Here is a 19,200-nt window from a genome sequence, read left to right on the forward strand (position 1 = left end):
CTTGAAAGCTGTCCATTCCTATGCTGCTGTTGATGGTGGCCACTTCCTTGTTGCTATTGATAGTGGCTACTTCTTGCTGCCCGGCTTCTGGGTCAGCTGGCTGCTTGGCCTATGGTTCAGTATTGGCCCTGGCTTTGCCGGCAAACCTTTTTCTCTTTTTGCAGCATTGAGCTCAAGTTCCTCTCTTCATGTCTGTGGTTTCTTTGCCTGGTTGGGGTTGTGTACTCGGAACCTTGTTCGCCTTTTTGTGGTGGTCAGTTTAGGCTGGGGCCTCACCTGTGGTGTGTCATGGAGTCAATTGTCAGTTTTGTGATTCCCCGCCCAAACTCCTTTGAGTCAGCTCAGGCTCCCTTTCTTCTGTAGACGGCCTTCCTTCTGTTTTGTGAAGACTCTCCTCACCCTTCCCTGAGAGGTTGGGGGCAACTCACCAGGTTTTCTTATCTTTCCAGTGTTCATGGGTGTTTTGTTTCTCCATTGGTCTGCTTTGAGTTTGGTCGGCCCTACCCCCTTCATTTGGGGTTTCTGGGTTTTCCAGGTGGGCTCTTTCTTTTCATTCGTTTCAGATCATCTTAGCATAGATTTTTTTCTGGTGTTATCTGTGGAGACCTTGTCTTTTCCATGGTCTTTCCCACTGCATCCCGGTTCTGTCCTGGTGCTCACTGGTCTCCGGTCTGTTGTGGTTATCCTGGCTTTTCTTCTGCTCCAATCTGGCAGTTCACATTTTCATGGTTGGTCTCCTCCTTGGAGGTATCCCCTTGATTTTTCCCCTGAGTCCTTTTGCGTCTTGACTTGTCTCTTCTGGTTGAGATTTGGGGTTTTGGCTTTTTGGGGTGGCATATTTCAGCCTTGCCTCTTTCATGGTGTTTTTCTGGTTTGGCATCATTCTGGCTTCCATGTGTTTGCATGCTTGACTCTGGTCTCTCTCTGGCTTGTTTTCATGTTTTGGCCTTTTTCAACGGCTGGCTGGCGTTCCGATTCCCTGCAAGTCTCTGTCTGCTGGTCGAGGTTCGGGTTTTTCTGGTTTGCTAAGTTCTGGTTCTGGCTAAGCAGTTGGTAGGCCATGTTGATTCTGTACTGGGTTTGATCTTGATTGAGCCACATTTTGGGTTGTCTGTTGGTTCTTTGGTTCTTTCTTGGTTCTGCCTCCCTGCTCCTCTGACCTCGATGGCTTCAGTGGTTACTTTAGCACTTGTACATTGCCTGTGTTTTGCCCTTCACTCTTTCACTCTTCCTGTTTTGCTTGGGTTGCCGGCTCTGAGCATGTTTGGTGTTAGCTCGGTCAGTCCCTTGGTGGATGCTTCATTGCTGGTGTCCCTATGATTTTTGGGCATCTCTGGGTGCTTCCCTTGTCTTGTGCATCTCGGGGTGGGGTCTGATGACTTGCACAGTGGGGGGGAAAAGGGTGGCGCCCTCACTCTGTGCACTGGTGTTTTCTCAATGTTTTCCCAAGTGTTTTCTTCACGGATGGGGTGGGTGGTTCCTTGCTCACTGATTCCATGGGGGCTGGTTGCTGCCTCTTGCCCCTCTGGGCATTAGAGGTCTCATTGACTGTGTTGCTTGAAAAATTTACCTCCTTTGCAGCCAGTTTCCCTGGTCGCTTCCCATTTCCAGGGGCTGCCCTTCTGGGCCTCCTCCTCATATTTTCGTATTATGTGGGCACTGGTCTTGGGCTTCTTTGCATTGGTGTGTTCTCTGTCCTTACTTCTGCATAGCTCCATTCATCGTTACGAGGGTTTTTGCATGGTTGCTTTTGTTTTGTTTGTTGAGGAAGGAGGTTCCTACCCCTCCTCCCCAGGCCAGCTGTGATTCCTGTTCCTGGCCAGGTTAGGGTCTGCTTCAGGTGTGTTCCTGATTCACTGGTGATTGGCTCGGCTATAGTTCAGGGGCTTCCTTCTCGGTTCCAAACCAGAGCGTTTTCTGTGGGTCAGGCCAGTGCTTGTCTTCATTTGCCTGTCCTTCCTTCTGCAGTTTTCATTGGTGTCTTTGATGCGTTCTTCTTGCTGTCTTGCTGTGGGTGGGTGGCTTCTTGGAAGGTGTCCCACCTGTGGTTATGTGTGACGACAGTGGGGTTTATGCCAGCTCTTCCCTAGTTGAGTAGGTCAGCTGACCTGAGCAGTGAGCTGGGTTTCCTTCTACCTTTTTTCTTTTATTCTTGTTTCTGTGGTGGTGTTTGTGATGCTATATATGTTTGTGTGGATGAGTGTATAAGAAACTGATTAATGCAATTTGTTAATATGAATAATCTTCTTTCATTATCTTCACCGATTCTTTCTGCAGTTTGATGTCTCCACCTGTAAAACTGATGGAAATAGGGTAATCATAATATAATGTACGAATGCAATGTGTTTCTCTTGGGAAAGTTAGTGACCCCAACAAACATTAAATAATGGTTTCCCAAGCTACACAAAGTAAGGTATTTGTCTGGCTGCAAGAACTTGCTGAACTGTTCTTTGCAAAGCAAGAATATAGTAGTACTGTATGATATTTGTTATTAGTCTAGCACAAAAACATTTTAGAACTTGTCTTACCAGTATGCTTCCCTGCTTTCTGTGCCCAATCCAGTATGGATGTTTGCCAGGTTTTGGGGTTCAGTGATGCAATGCACTGATCCTTGAAGACAGTGCCATCCAGTCCTATTGTATTTTGGTTTACCTTTGACCCTGTAAAGAAGGCAGTGGCTGTTGCTGCACTATCTGGTATTTGCTCATCAAGCGTATATGTCTGTGGGAAAAGATCAGTATAAAAAATCCCCCAAATTAGAAACCTATCATATGAAGAAAGATTGACAAAGCTTAAATTACATTCTCTAGAAAGGTAAAGAATTAAGGGTGACATGATAGAGGTGTATACGTGGATGAATGGGCATAACAAAGGGGGGATATTAATAGGGTATTAAAAGTATCAACACAAGACAGAACATGAAACGATGAGTATAAATTGCATAAGTTTAGATTTAGGAAAGACCTGGGTAAATTCTGGTTCAGTAACAGGGTTGTCGATTTGTGGAACCAATAACCACGTAATGTGGTGGAGGTGGGGTCCCTTGATTGTTTCAAATATGGGTTGGACATGTATATGAGTGCAATTGAGTGGTTATAAATAGAAGCTGCCTCGTATGGGCCAATAGGCCTTCTGCAGTTACCTTTATTCTTGTGTTCTTAGCAATGATATGAAAGCTAATGAATTGTTTAAAGGTAGAATACCACATGTCTAATTTGTACGATGTAATTACCTAAGTGTAGTTACAGGATGAGAGCTACGCTCGCATTGTCCCGTCTTCCCAGTACCCTTTGTCATATGATGCTTTGAAACTACTGACGATTTTGGCTTCTACCACCTTCTCACCTAACTTGTTCCAACTGTCTACCGCTCTATTTGGAAAAGAAAACTTCATAATGTTTTTTGGCACCTTTGTTTCCTTAGCTTGAATCTGTGTCCTCTTGTTCGTGAAGTTTCTGGTTTTAGGAATTTCTCTTCGTCAATTTGGTCAATTTGTTAGTAATTTGTAAGTGGTGATCATATCACCTCATTTTTTTCTTCTGTATTCTAGTTTGGCATGTTTAATGCCTCAAGTCTTACCTCATAACTTTTGTTTTTCAGTTCCAGAGGCCATTTTGTAGCATGCCTTTGCACTTTTTCCGGTTTATTTATGTGCATCTTGACACTTCGACACCATACAACAACTGCATATTCCAATTTTGGTCTCACAAAAGTCATGAACAGTTTCTCTTGTATTTCACCATCCATATAATTAAAAGCAAGTCTGAAGTTGGAGAGTGACACATATGCTCCTCACACTGTTCTTTGTGTTCCTCTGGTGACAGCTTACTATCCAAAACCAGCCCTAGGTCTCGTTCTTTATTAGAGTTCTGTAATTCCTTTCCACGTATTTTGTAAGTTGTGTGTAGTCTATTTTCTCCAATTCCACATTTCATAACATGATATTTATTCACATTGAATTCCATTTACAAATTGATGCTCCAAGCACTTATTTTATTTAGATCAGTTTGAAGGACATTACAATTGTCTGCATCTCCTATCTTCCTCAGTATCTTAGTTTCATCCGCAAACATGTTCATATAATTCTTTATTCTAGTAGATCGTTTATGTAGACAGTGTACATTACTGGTGATGCACAGATGATGAACAACTAGTCACTGAACTGAACTCTGTGGTACTGTACTAGTAACACTTCTCCAGTCAGATACATTGTCTCTGATTACTGCCCTGATCTGACAGTCAGTTAAAAAAAAATTCATAGATGTTAAGACATGTGTAACCATTATCCAGTAGTACTATACCCTGTATGTAGTAGCTCAATGGGAAGTGTTTAACTTGTCATTTTTTTGTGTAAATAATTGCCTGAAGTTGCCAGATACATGTAATATGTGAGACTATCAGTTACCTAATTTATCTCTGCTTATAGTTCATCTATTTTTCTCTTGGCAAAGATTATGTATTATGCTAATTGTTTTGCTGTTTTCCTTTTGTTTACGCATTTATTATACAATATTTTTAATTTGCAAAACTAGTCTTGAGTACTCTTTTTATCTAAAATATTCACATTATGTTCTTGTTTCTGCATTGTAAATGCTTACCAATAAAATATAGCATATACTGTACTCAATATATAATCTAAATAAATTGATAATGATAAAGATAATGGAAATGTTTATTCAAAAGAATGTGTATACAAAGAACATAAAAGTAATGTAAAAGTAAGGACAGGAGTTACACATACTAATAAAGCCACTATTACGTAGCAGTATGAAATCTTTTGACGGTCTTTTTGCCACTTCCTTTCCCTGCGTAGGTTGTCTTCGGTTTTGGATCGTGTTGTATTTACTTTTCTTTCTTGGCTCTTTCAGGACAGGCATCTTATGTCGAATATTGTTGCCTCATATTGTGCGAAGCTGGCAGAGCTGCTCCAGCTTGCGTTCGGGGTGGATGTCACTTTGGCTCCGTTTCACAAGCTTTCTTGTACCTTTTTCCACCTCCGGCCTGCTCATGTGCCGCCTAAGTTATCCTGGCCTTTAGACAGGGTGCTCTCCTTTCTTTCTTCTTTCCCCTTGGTTTGTGGTGGCCCCTTCGGTCCAAGACAGTTTCCAGAAAACCTTGCTCTTGTTGGCTTTAGGTTCTGGGGGTCGGGTCATGGAGCTTCATGCTCTCCTCTGGCGCAGAAGCTTTTGCTCTTTTGGCCTGGGTGGACGTTTTGTTTGTTTACAGCCATCTCCTCCTTTTCTAGCGAATTACAAGACAGCGGGCTTCCGGAGGGTTCTGTGTGTCTTTGGTGCTTGGTTCATCAGGCCGTGGGGTGCAGCATGATTTGTGTCCGGTTGCGGCTTTACGTCGTTACCTGTGCTCCTCGACTTCTGTGTCAGAGGACATGTTTTGGGTTAACCCGGTTTCTCTTATTCCATGTTCCAGGGCTTGGGTCTCTCAGGTCCTCCGCAGGGTTATCAAGTCTAGCTAGTCTGCAGTCTTCCCTCGTGCCCACGATGTTTGTAAATTCACAGCTTTAGCTGCTATGTTTGGCAGTGTGTGGACGTTCTGGCACGAGGGTTTTGGAGATCGAAGAGGGCCCTGGCTGCTCGATATCTTGTCAGTGTGCCAGGCCCCTGGCGTTCTTGTGTCGACTTAGGTAGGCAATTGCAGCCAATTGTCTCGTCTTTGGTATGAATTGTGCAGAGCACCTGCCTCCCGGGTAAGTTCCTTTCTTATTTCTCTTTGGGTAGTTAGCTCCAGAGAGCTGACAGGGCTCCCCTATAGAAAACCAGTGTTAAATATAATGAAATGCAATTTTGTGGGTAGAGCCCCAAAGGCTCCCCAGCATCTTCCCTAACCCCGGTCAGTGGTTTTGTTTCTGTTTTTCAGCCTCCAAACTGATGGTCCGGCTGCCGGCTCAGTGGGCTGGGACCCCTCTTCCCCTGGAGAGAGGGGGGGAGGGAGGCACGAATGAGCGGAGCCCGATGTGATGACGTTTTGCTTGTTAGCTTGTTTTTCATTTTCTTTGGGCGGGTTTCTTGCCTCTGTTTGGTCTTAGGTTGTAATATTTCTACCAGATGGGGTCTGTTTTGAAGCATCTTCCTTTCTGGGTGCTCAACCCCGGTTGATGGCAGACATAAGTACTTTCATACATGTGAGTTTCATAGGCCATCATAGGCCATTGCTCCCTTTGCCTCTCTGAGGGGACCATGTTCTGGCTAGTGGTCTCCCGGTAGGCATGACAACTCCATATGACTGAAGCCCCATACTAATATTACGCCCACACCTAGTCCTCTAAACCAAGACCCAAAGTTCATTCCATGCACCTGCCAAACCCCCTATTTATGCAGCCCGTCCTCCAAACAAAGATCCAAAAGTGATTCCAAGCACCCGCCAAACCCCCTGTTTATGAATGAAAAGTGGTTTACACACGACTCACAACTGCTGACGTTCGAACATATCCGGAACAAGTGCTTCACTGACGAATTTTGTTCGAATCACAACAATATAAATGCTTCACCCACGTACTACAAATACAAATAATCGCCAATAGAACCTAAACACCTAACCTAACCTATCCTATGCCTATATATATACACAATATGTTAATATATTATAATATTAATTTATACTTGAGAAAATTCCCGTTGTGAATGAACAGCATGTTAAAATTTATGAATGCGTCTGTGGGGTTGACCGCTGAATATAATGGACTTGAGTCGAGGACGGGTTGATTTATGAATCAAAAATGGTTTACACACGCCTCTCAACTGATGACGTTCGAACACTTTCGGAACAAGTGCTTCACTGACAAATTTTGTTCGAACCACACCATAAATGCTTCACCCGCGTACTACAAATACAAATTATTGCCAACAGAACCTAAATACCTAACCTAACCAGTGCCTAAATATGTACAATATGGTAACATAAAATAATAATAATTTATATTTGAGAAAATTCCTGTTTTGAATGAACAGCATGTTAAAATTGATGAATGTGTCTTTGGGATCAACTGCTGGATGGAATGGACTTGGTCTGAAGATGGATTGCAGTCCAGTAGCTCTTGGAAGCCTCGAAGGCTCTACCTAAAAATAGCATTTCATTACATTCAACGCTGGATTTTTCCTTAATTGCACACAGGGGTGATGAGCTTAAAAAATGGAGCAATGTAATGGTTAAAAATGACTTACAAATAGTATTTGCTGTTCATGGAATATTTATGCACCCTTTTGCTAATATATAAAGTAATGAATATGAAATCTGATGTTCCATATTCATTAGATGTTGGCAATACCAGTGTCATAGTGCCTGAGAAATTACTTATCAGTGAGTAAATCAACCATATTAACTCACTTTTAGAAGTGCTGTGTGAGGGAAGCGTTCCCATGTCAGGGAACCCTCCTCTCCTGAATGTCCACCATGTTTCTGTCCTTTGTAAATTCTGGCTGCTGTTGATGCTACAATACCCATACCATCTCCCAAGAAGAATATCACCTGAAATAAGTAAATTGTTTACAATTATTTAAACTTAAACTTAGACTAAAGATTATTAGTTAAGATTTATCATTCCACTCTCACAAATGGACTATAGCACAAATGGTGTGGCTATACATAAAAAGATGTATGTGAATCTAAGAAATCCTACCCTAGTGTTGTTTTGTATAAACGCACTCATTCTGTTCATTTAATGATTTTGTGGAATTACCTTGGTGTAATTACCAATAATCATTATTGTATGTTGTTTTGTAACTACATTGCATCCTAACTCTAATGAAACCCGCTCCAACAAATTTTTGGAAGGTCGAAAAGATTGAATTGGATTCAAATTGTTCAGCGGTTATTAAAATGTTTGGATAACCCCTTTAGTTGTGCATGTCGAACAGGAACGATTGCGGCATTTCTGACCACACTACGCAAGACAAGCAGGGATTATTTAGAGTACAGTAATTACCCAAGTGTAGTTACACTTGGGTAATTACTTACAGTCGTCCCAGCACTCTTGTCATATAACGCTTTTGAAATTACTGATGGTTTTGGCCTTCACCACCTTCTCGCTTAACTTGTTCCAACCGTCTGTCACTCTGTTCGCGAAAGTGAATTTTCTTGTATTCCTTCGACAGCTTTATTTACTTTGTTTAAATCTATGACCTCTTGTTCTTGAAGTTCCAGGTCTCAGGAATTCTTCCCAATCAATTTTATCGATTCCCATTACTATTTTGTACCTAGTGATCATGTCGCTTCTTTTTCTTCTTTCTTCTAGTTTTGGCATATTTAATGCCTCCAACCTCTCCTCGTTGCTCTTGTCCTTCAGTTCTAGGAGTCTTAAGATTTAAAAGTCCTGCACATTTATGGGACTCAGATTTGCTTCCTCAGGTCTCCAGTACATAACTTCAAAACTGTGTGCTAGCTTAGAAGTTGTGTATTTAAGCTTTGTCCTGCAGGGGCCATTTGCTTGGTATTGTTCTATGTCTTAGTTAGCTTCATGGGGGGGTGTTTTCTGTCCAGTTTGTGTTGTGCAGACCTGGTTTGTAGGTTTGTAGGGTTTGTAATAAACAGGGAACTTACAAACATTCCATGGGAAACTGTCCTAAGTAATACAAGTCCTACAGAAGGAATAGAAAAACTGACTTCGGAAGCGTATCAAGTCTGTCAGAAACATGTTCCTTTGAGGAAAGCCAGAAAGAGATCCAATGTAGAAAGAAAACGCAGACGACACTATAAACGCAGGAAAAAAATAACGGAACTACTTATGCAGACACGAATTTCCTGTCAAAGAAGGAATAATTTAAATAGGGAGATTGAAGAAATTGAACGGAAATTGAAACACTCGTATGAAACTGAAGAAAGGCAGTTAGAACAGAAAGCAATTCAGGAAATAAAGAAAAATCCTAAATACTTCTTCACATATGCGAAATCAAAAGCAAAAACCACTGCCAGTATTGGACCTATTCGTACAAGTGAAGGTTCATACACGGAGGATGACAAAGAAATTAGTGAAATCCTAAAAAAGCAGTATGAGGACATGTTTAGCACTCCAATAAACAACATGAAAGTGGAAGATCCAGACAATTTCTTTATGCGGGATATTCAAACCCCTGTAAATATAACTGATATCAACACGAGCGCACTAAATTTTGAAAGAGAAATTGAAAACATGCCCATGCACTCGGCCCCAGGTCCAGACTCATGGAATTCAATATTTATAAAGAAATGCAAAGTGCCGGTAGCACAGGCACTCAGTATAGTGTGGAGGAAGAGCTTGGACACAGGAGATATACCAGATGCACTTAAAGTAGCAGACATAGCCCCTCTACACAAGGGAGGGAGCAAAGCATTGGCAAAGAATTATAGACCAGTTACACTAACATCGCACATAATAAAAGTATTTGAGAGAGTGATTAGGAGTCAGGTCACCAATTTCATGGAGACCAATGACCTCCACAATCCAGGCCAACATGGATTTCGAGCGGGAAGATCGTGCCTCTCACAGCTACTTGAGCACTACGACAAAGTCACTGAGGCATTAGAAGAAAAACAGAATGCTGATGTGATATACACGGACTTCGCAAAGGCTTTCGATAAATGTGACCATGGTGTGATAGCACACAAAATGAAGTCAATGAGAATAACCGGTAAAGTAGGACGCTGGATACTCAGTTTTCTGTCAAACAGGACTCAGCGAGTAATGGTCAACCATATAAAATCTAGTCCAAGTGCAGTTAAAAGCTCTGTACCTCAGGGTACAGTCCTTGCACTGCTGCTTTTCCTTATTCTCATATCAGATATAGACAAAAATATAAATCACAGTTTCGTATCATCCTTTGCAGATGACACAAAAATCAGTATGAAAATTACCTCGGCTGAAGACATTGAAAAACTTCAAGCTGATATTAATAAAGTTTTCGACTGGGCATCAGAAAATAACATGATGTTTAACAGTGATAAATTCCAGGTACTCATGTACGGTAAAAATGAGGACCTTAAACATAATACAGAGTACAAAACACAATCAAATGTACCCATAGTAGGAAAACAGCATGTAAAGGATTTGGGAATAATAATGTCTGACGACCTAACGTTTAAGGAGCATAACCAAGCAAATATTGCGACAGCCAGAAAAATGATAGGATGGATTACGAGAACTTTCAAATCCAGGGATCCCATCACAATGGTTGTACTCTTCAAGTCACTTGTGTTGTCCCGTCTTGAGTACTGCTCAGTACTCACTTCCCCCTTCAGAGCAGGAGATATTGCTGAAATAGAGGGAATACAGAGAACATATACGGCACGCATAGACACGATAAAGCACCTAAATTATTGGGATCGTCTCAAACTCCTCCAAATGTACTCATTAGAAAGAAGACGAGAGAGATATCAAATAATATACACCTGGAAGATACTGGAGGGCCAAGTACCAAATCTACACAGTAAAATAACAACGTACTGGAAGAAAATGCAGAATAGAACCAATGAAGAGCAAAGGTGCCATAGGCACAATCAGAGAACACTGTATAAACATCAGAGGTCCACGGTTGTTCAACACCCTCCCAGCAAGCATAAGAAATATTGCCGGAACAACCGTGGACATCTTCAAGAGGAAACTAGATTTATTCCTCCAAGGAGTGCCGGACCAACCAGGCTGTGGTGGGTATGTGGGCCTGCGGGCCGCTCCGAGCAACAGCCTAGTGGACCAAACTCTCACAAGTCAAGCCTGGCCTCGGGCCGGGCTTGGGGAGTAGAAGAACTCCCAGAACCCCATCAACCAGGTATCAACCAGGTGCTTGCAGATGCATGTGCTCTGGGCTACCTTCCCAGAGTGTTCCCTAGCTCTCCCCTTGCACTGGCAGAGTTCTCTTCCCTGGTGTTTTTGGGATCTTGCTCTTTAGAGGCTAGACTACTGGAGTGGGGGCCTTCCCTGGAGTGTCAGTGGTCTTTTACCCCCTTCTGCCTACACCCTTGGTTACGGGTGGACATTTGGTTAGTTGAGGCACACTGGGGGTTCACTTGCTTGTTTTACTTGGCATGATGTGTTAGGCCTTCACATCTTCAGTAAATGACACATTTACTAGGGTGTCATTCTACTTCTATAAACCCCATTGAATGTCCCCAGTGCCTGGGTGTCCTGGTTAGTCCTTTGGGCCCTGATAATCTTATGTGGTTTTCAGTGAGGCCTCTGGATATTTCCTCCGAATCTGCCCCCACCCTGTGTGAAATTGAGAGCTGTTCATTGTCCAATGCAATGCGGTGACAATAATTCTTTCTGTCATCACTATGCTACTTATTGAGTTGGTGAAACCTATGTCACCGAGTCCTATGGGATTTGTTTTCCCCATGTGATTCTTCTCTCTGATTGTCCTGATGAAGCTCAAGTTTATAAGGCAGCTGTTACTTTATGGGTTTGTTTTGCTGCCCGGTTGGATGCCCCGGAGTTAGCCCAATTTGTTCCACCATGATTTTCATAGTGATTTCCACCATGATTCCATCCACGCTTCCTCATTCTTTACCTTCAGGTGTGGTACACCCAGCTTCTCTTGCCTCCCCTGCTTCTAGCTACAAAATGTTTGAGGGTTTTGGAGTTGGGGTAGGGTTTAGTTCAGGATGTGACTCGTCCTTCTCCAAGTATTGCCCCTTCCACTTTGTGTAATTACTTAAGTTTAGTTACAGGATGAGAGCTACACTCGTGTTTCCCGTCTTCCCAGTACTCTTTGTCATACAGCACATGAAACTACTGTTGGTTTTGGCCTCCACCACCACCTCATTTATCTCGTTCCAACTATCTACTACTCCTCCCTTTGTAAAAGAAAACTTTCTAAATTTTTTCAGCATCTTTGTTTCTTTAGCTTGAGTCTGTCTTCTTGTTAGTATTTTTGTAAGTGATGATCATATCACCTCTCATTCCTTCTATTTTTAGTTTTGGCATGTTTAACCCTTAAATGATGCAATACATCTATAGCTGGGGTGAGTAAATATTGTGGGACGGTGCACCACAGCTATGTATGGTTGGGAGTAGCATGTAAGATTTATAAGTCCTTTGGCTATACAAGGTGCCCATCAGCTTCCTCAGGGCTCTTGTAAATGAACGCCATTTAAAAAAAAATCGTGGGCAACATTCTTGGGTGTGAAAGCCTCAGTACGGAGTGAGCAACCAAGGCTGGCACATGTAGCATGAGGTAACAGCACTGCTGTTCAGCTTGTGACCCCAGCATTGCCTAAATATGTCAAAATATATGTAACTGGTATTATTTAGCCATGATAGTATTACAGAAGAGCCTGACTGTGATAAAGACTGTGTACAATGTTCAGATATTAGTGAACACATTGCTGTTCAAGATGTTCACAGCACTAGCACTAGCCACAGCACACTGCCATTGTTTCGTTCATTTAAGTATCTTCAAACAACTTCTCATGTTCTTTAACCATTGCACTGGCCAAAACGCCTATAGGCGCTCTCAGAGTTGTCCTATTTTTTTTAATTAGGGTATATTTTAATGTTTTTTAATGTTTTCATTACTCATTGTGATTTTAAATGGAAATAGTTGAGTTTGGAAACATTTTGACATTAACTTTACCTAAACATTTATAAAAACAACAAAAATATGTCCTTGACAATTGCACTAAGAAGTTTTTGTCAAAGAGGTGTGTAGTGCAGTGGTTAACAAAATAAACTTGAGGAAAATTATTCATTTAAAGTATTTAGTTACCAGAATTCTGATATTGGCATTGTAGTGAGAATTGGCAATATGTGTAGTATGGTGGGAGGAGTAATCTTGGTGAGGAGGAAAGGAGAGGTAGCGTCGTCAGCTGACTCTGTGTGACTACATGTTATTGTCTGGACTCGCCATTCCAGCTTAGTGGTTCATTATAGTGAACACAAATGTAGATACTTATATATAATGAGTGTATAGAATGTAATAATAGCAAAAGGAGTATATGGGAGGAGCCATTTTGGTGAGGGAGGTAGCGTCGTCTGCTGGCTGCTGTGACGTGTCATGCAGTTTTTTGTGGCCACTATGTTGTTTGGACACCATACCAGCTTAGTTGTACATGTATGGTGAACAAAACACGAAGATACTTACATATAATATGTGTATTTAGTGTAATAAAACCACAAACAGTATTGTGGGATGAGGAATGTTGGCGAGTAAGGTGTTGGAGTGAGGGAGGGAGCGTCAGCTGAATGTGTGGCAACCTCAGTTATTGTCTTGACTCACCATACCAGCTTAGTTGTACAGTTGGTTCACTCATTTTATTATATAAATATATCACACTACACACTAATGAATAATATTACTGCATAAAAATAGAAAAAATCAGGCACATTGAAATAATTAGGTAATAATATCTTTATGGCAACTCCCGCCTGTCAGCGCTGGTGGAGCAGACCATTACAGGACGCTTAGTCTGTCAGTGCCTCAATTTTGCCAAACTTCCCCGCCCTATTGCTGCCAAAATATGTTGCCTATGATTTTTTTTTCCCCCCGTGATCAGGGAACACAAATGAACACTTTTATAAGACAATTTTTTTTTTTTATTTCTTGCATCTGGGCATGTTGCAGGCTATAATCACAAGAGCAGCCCAGGGGTTAACCCTTAAACTGTGCAACACATCGTATGAAGTGTTGAGTAACTTGCTATAAATTGTGCATCACATTATATGACATGTTGGAGTATTATGCAAGATTTAAATGGCCCACGGATACATGGGGTTCACCCTCACCTTCATCAGGGCACTTGTAAACAGACGCCATTTAAAAAAAAAAATTGTGGACCACATTCTTGGGTGTGAGGTCCTCAGTACTGAGTGAGCCACCAAGGCTGGCGCACGTAGCATGAGCCCCCAAGGCTGGCGCACCTAGCATGAGCTCACAACACTGCTGTTCAACTTGTGACCACAGCATTGTCTAAAAATGCCATAATATATATGTACATGCTATTATTTAGCGTTGATATTATTACAGAAGACCCCTGACTGTGATAAAAATGACCAGGATTCTGATAATAGCAAGATTGTTGTGATAATTAACGCTGTAGTGGGAGGAGTAATCTTGGTGGGCAGGGAGGTAGCATTGTCTGCTGACTCTGTGTGACCACTTTTTACTGTCTGGACTCACTATACCAGCTTAGTTGTTTGCTATGGTGAACAAAACATGCAGATACTGTACTTATATATAACGTCTGTATATAGTGAATAAAAGCAAAAACAGTATGGTGGGAGGAGAGTGGTGGCTAGTCAGGTGAGGTGAGGGCACGAGGAAGTGACAAGAAGTGGCGGGCTGCCACTGCCACTCATAATACCAACTTAGTGTTTCGTTATGGTGAACACAAATGTAGATACAGGCATACCTCAGTTTAAGAGTTTAATTGGTTCCTGGAGACGCCTCGTATTCCGAAAACTCGCATTCCGAAGCTAATTTCCCCATAAGAAATAAAGGGAAATGAATTAATCCGTTCCTGACTACCCCAAAAACCCCACATCAAACTAAATTTTTATACCTAATTCATCTAAATAAACCTACAAAACTATGTTCAAGTTATTACTTACCTTGCTGTTGAATGCTGTAGGCGTATGGAAGATGGTGAGGAGGTGGGAGGAAGAGAGGAGTTACTGTTTGGAAGGGGAGTCCCCTTTCATTATCACATCAGGCAGTGAGGACTTCACTGGTATGCACACTCTGCCACATTTTGCCTGCATACCACTAGGACTTGCTTGTTTTACTAAGAATTTGTCTAATGACACTTGTTTTTCCCTACATTTTAACACTTGTCTGTAGTAAGACATCACATTATCATTTAAAAGGTCAATGCAACGGCCTGCTACAGCTTTATCTGGGTGAGTTTTTTCAACAAAACTTTGCAGTTCTTCCCATACTTCACACATTTTCTTAATCAAGAAGGGACATCCTCTACTGCCTCTACTCACAGCTATTTTCTTAGGTTGAACCTTATCAATGGCTTTCTTGAGACCCATGACAAGATATATAATGACAACTTTTATGCTCAAATGGCCAAAAAACCGATAAAAAACTGTAAATCCTTGTGAAGAATTCAGGTGGGATAGTCACTGGACACGAGACACTGGTAAACTGAGGCGCGATCGCCATGCCACCACGCGCCAGTCGGCCTGTACACGTATCAACAAACTTGCGTCCCGAGATAACCCTCGCCTTCCGAGACATATTTTTGGAGTAAATCCTGCTCGTCTTCCGAAAAACTCGCATACAGGGACACTCGCATTCCGAGGTACCACTGTACTTATATATAACGTGTATATACAGTGTAATAACAGCAAAAGGAGTGTGGGGAGAAGCCATTTTGGTGAGGGAGGTGGCGACATCTTCATGATCATGCTGGGTAGGGGTGGCCACTATGCTCTTTGGGCACTAAACCAGTTTAGATGAACAGTGATGGTGAACAGAACATGTAGATACTTATATATAACGTCTGTATATAGTGAATAAAAGCAAGAACAGTATGGTGGGAGGAGGATGTGGGCAAGTGAGGAGTCATTGAGGGAGGGACTGGCAGTGAAAGGCTGACTAGCAGTTGTGGTGGCCACACCTCGCTGCTTTTTGACTTGCAATATCAACTTAGTGGTTTGTTATGGTGAACAAAACATGCAGATACATACAGTGGGGCCTCGATTTACGATAGTAATCCATTCCCAGAGACGTATCGTAAGTCGAAACGATTTTTTCCCATCAGAAATAAAGGGAAATGAATTAATCCATTCCACACCCTCAAAAATATTAACTTAAATAACATTCTATACTGAATACAATTTTTTTCTTTAACTACAATACAATACATATGTTTATCTTAACTTTATGGAAGACTCTTGTTGGTGTATGGAAGATGGTGATTAGGGAGGAGGGGAAGAGGTGGTATTGTTTGGAAGGGGAGTCTCCCTTCCATTATGACATCAGGCAGTGATGACTTCTCTGGGGTACACATTCTGGCATGTTTTGCCTGCATGCCACTAGGACCTGCTTCTGGCTCACTAGAAATCGTTCCATTGAAAATTGTTTTTCCTTCTTTGCAACACTTGTCTGTAATGAGGCATCACAATGTCATTAAAAAGATCAATGTAACGGCCTACTACAATTTTATCGGGGTGATTCTTTTCAGCAAAACTTCACAGTCCTTTCTATACTGCACACATTTTCTTTATTAATGAGGAAGGGGCATTCTCTACTGCCTCCTCCTCCTCCTCCTCCTCCTCCCCTGAAGATTTGTTATATTGCCTAGCTAGTTCAACAACACGAGTACCATTTTCATGTTTACGAATGATCTCTTGTTTTTCCTCTATGGTCATTCTTTCATGTGTGTTCATATATTGAATTTTACCACTGACTTTCTTAGGACCCATGGTGTGATATCTAATAATCAGTTTTATGTTCAAAAATAAAAAAATCACCACAAAAATGGAATTACTTATAAACATGATCATCACTAAGCAGGCGGCTCTAGTAAACTGAGGCAGGTCAGCCTGCGCAACCGGGAACCATGCGCTCGGTCGACCCAAACGTGTATCGACAAATATCGTTAGTCGACGACACTCGTAAATCGAGTCGCATTTTTCGACCAGATTTACATCGTAACTCGAAATTATCGTAAGTCGGGGCAATCATAAGTCGAGGTGCCACTGTATACTGTATATAACCTGTGTATATAGTGTATTAACTGACAAAGAATTTGTTTGTTGACCAGACCACACACTAGAAGGTGAAGGGACGACGACATTCGGTCCATCCTATACCATTCTCAAGTCGAATGAGAATGGTCCAGGACGGACCGAAACATCATCGTCTCTTCACCTTCTAGTGTGTGGTCTGGTCAACATACTTTAGCCACGTTATTGTGACTCATCGCCTGCAAAGAATTTGATTGTTTTATGAACACAATAATAGAATCAATAATATGCACACCATAATTTTGAGTACAGCAGTGATTCACACATTTTATTATATAAATATATCACACTACACACTATTGAATTTACAGCAAAAAAAAAAAAATGAAGAAAAATCAGTCATTGAAATAATTAGGTAATGATCTCTTTGTGGCCACTCCTGCCTGACAGCTGGGGCTGAGCAGACCGCCTCGGATGCACACTGAGTCAGCGCCACATTTTTGCCAGACTTCCCTGCCCTATAGCGGGCAGAATATGCCACTTACAATTTTTTTATTATTTTTTCCGTGATCAGGGAACACAAATTAATAAGTTTAGAAGAATTTTTTTTTATTATGTGCCTGTGGATGACAATGGCCAAATAGCCCTTAGCAACACAAGGGTTAAGAGGCACAGGCAGCAGGCCAGGTTCTGGCTTTGGTCTCTGGTAGACCAAACAGGACTCCTGTCACTGACTTGACCCAGTAGTGTGGAGCTGTCTCAATGAGAGAATCAGCACGCCACCGGAGCTCGACCAAAAAGAGGCATTCATTACATATTATATTTTTTTTTTTTAAGTTTTTAATCAGAACTGTGTGATTAAATGTACAGTACAGATACTCACATTTTTAGCAACATTCCAGTTGTTGGATGAAGCAACAGTTATTGCCTCTTGAAGGTCAGACCATCCTAGTTGGTGCCAGTGCGCAGTGTCTGTGGAATATAATAATACTATAATGACAATGTTGCAGTATTATGTAAGATAGTCAAATTTTGACAAGTTATTGATCCACCATGGTATATAAATAAATAATGTAATGACATAGTTGTATAATGAGAAAAATCCATAGGAGCCATGATAAGGATTCGAACATTTGATACCTGGTTGATACCTGGTTGATGGGGTTCTGGGAGTTCTTCTACTCCCCAAACCCGGCCCGAGGCCAGGCTTGACTTGTGAGAGTTTGGTCCACCAGGCTGTTGCTTGAAGCGGCCCACATACCCACCACAGCCCGGTTAGTCCGGCACTCCTTGGAGGAAACTATCTAGTTTCCTCTTGAAGATGTCCACTGTTGTTCCGGCAATATTTCTTATGCTCGCTGGGAGTATGTTGAACAACCGTGGACCTTTGATGTTTATACAGTTCTCTCTAATTGTGCCTATGGCACCCCTGCTCTTCATTGGTTCTATTCTGCATTTTCTTCCATATCGTTCACTCCAGTATGTTGTTACAGTACAACTTCGATTCAACGAATCTCCGGCTAGTTCGCACACTTTTCAGGCCGGATTTACTCACCCGGTTCGACGAACAATGGATTTTGATGCAAGAATTTTTCCAGGATGAGGTCTACATATCTACAGGTCCAAAAATCCTCTGTGCTAGCTTCACATGCTTTCCAGTCACTGGATTTCAAGTTGAATTTGCCGATTATCAACAGTCATGATCTATTTTTATCCGCTCTTACTATAAATTTTCTCATTATTGTTATAAGACCCTCTCGTTTACTATCTAGCTCCTCCTTTGTCCATGTGTTGCTTGACTGTGGACTATATGCATTTATGATCATTCGTTTATCAGCCTCATGGTAGATCTCTAGTGCTATTACATCAACTTCTCGTGAATTGGCAATCATTATTTCGTTCCCCTTTAGGTGTTCTTTCACCAGCACAGCAATGCCACTGCCTTTCCTAATTTTTCTGTCCCATCTCCAAATTGAGTAGCCCCTTGGGAATATGACCTCATTTAAAATAACATCTTCAAGTTTTGCCTCTGTGAGTGCAACAATGTCTGGTGTCTGCAGCTGTATTACATCACTTAACTCCAGTATCTTCGATCTCACTCCATCTACGTTGGTGTATATTATTTTCAGGAACATGTTTCCCCCTTTCCTTATTCTTCACTACCCCTCTCTAGCAATTTTGTTGGTTTGCCTTTTTGTACCATTTTACTGGTCTGCCTACCCCTATCACTTTGTAGAAAAAAGAATTGATTTCTTCTTCATTTCTGCTCTCATTTAGACGTTTTGCCTCTACGAGGTTTAGTTTCAGCTTCTCTGACTTCTCTTGAAAAATCTCGTCTTAAAGACCACACTTTCCCATCCCCATAACTTTGTAGTTTTCTAGCATTCCTTAGTACTTCCTCCATCTGTTTGGCACTGTTTAGGGTGATCCTCAAAGGTCGATCTTTCCCTTTTATGTACCCGCCTATTCTCCTGTAGTCACACACATTCTCTATGATAGTAAGACCTTCTACGAGGCCAACAATTTTATCTACTACTTTCGCTTCTTCTACGGCTCTTTCTGACCTAGATGTTATCTCCTTT

The 19,200-nt window shown here is 41.6% G+C and overlaps 2 protein-coding genes across 3 annotated transcripts in view; one reads left to right on the forward strand and one right to left on the reverse strand.

The window, feature by feature from the left end:
* The window catches only part of LOC123760986 (DNA-binding protein SMUBP-2), a 357,511-nt gene that overhangs the window by 121,960 nt on the left and 216,351 nt on the right, over positions 1–19,200 (forward strand). The window lies entirely within an intron of this gene.
* LOC123760987 (alkaline phosphatase) overlaps positions 1–19,200 on the reverse strand; it is a 91,710-nt gene that overhangs the window by 27,391 nt on the left and 45,119 nt on the right. Inside the window, exons 3-5 of the mRNA XM_045746795.2 lie at positions 17,502–17,590; positions 7,342–7,482; positions 2,529–2,721 (exon numbers count right to left, since the gene is read on the reverse strand). Of these exons, the coding sequence (XP_045602751.2) occupies positions 2,529–2,721; positions 7,342–7,482; positions 17,502–17,590 (423 nt within the window). The remainder of the gene's footprint in view (positions 1–2,528; positions 2,722–7,341; positions 7,483–17,501; positions 17,591–19,200) is intronic.

This window comes from Procambarus clarkii, chromosome 41 (genome assembly GCF_040958095.1).
Source record: "Procambarus clarkii isolate CNS0578487 chromosome 41, FALCON_Pclarkii_2.0, whole genome shotgun sequence".
In the NCBI taxonomy this organism is placed as follows: domain Eukaryota; kingdom Metazoa; phylum Arthropoda; class Malacostraca; order Decapoda; family Cambaridae; genus Procambarus; species Procambarus clarkii.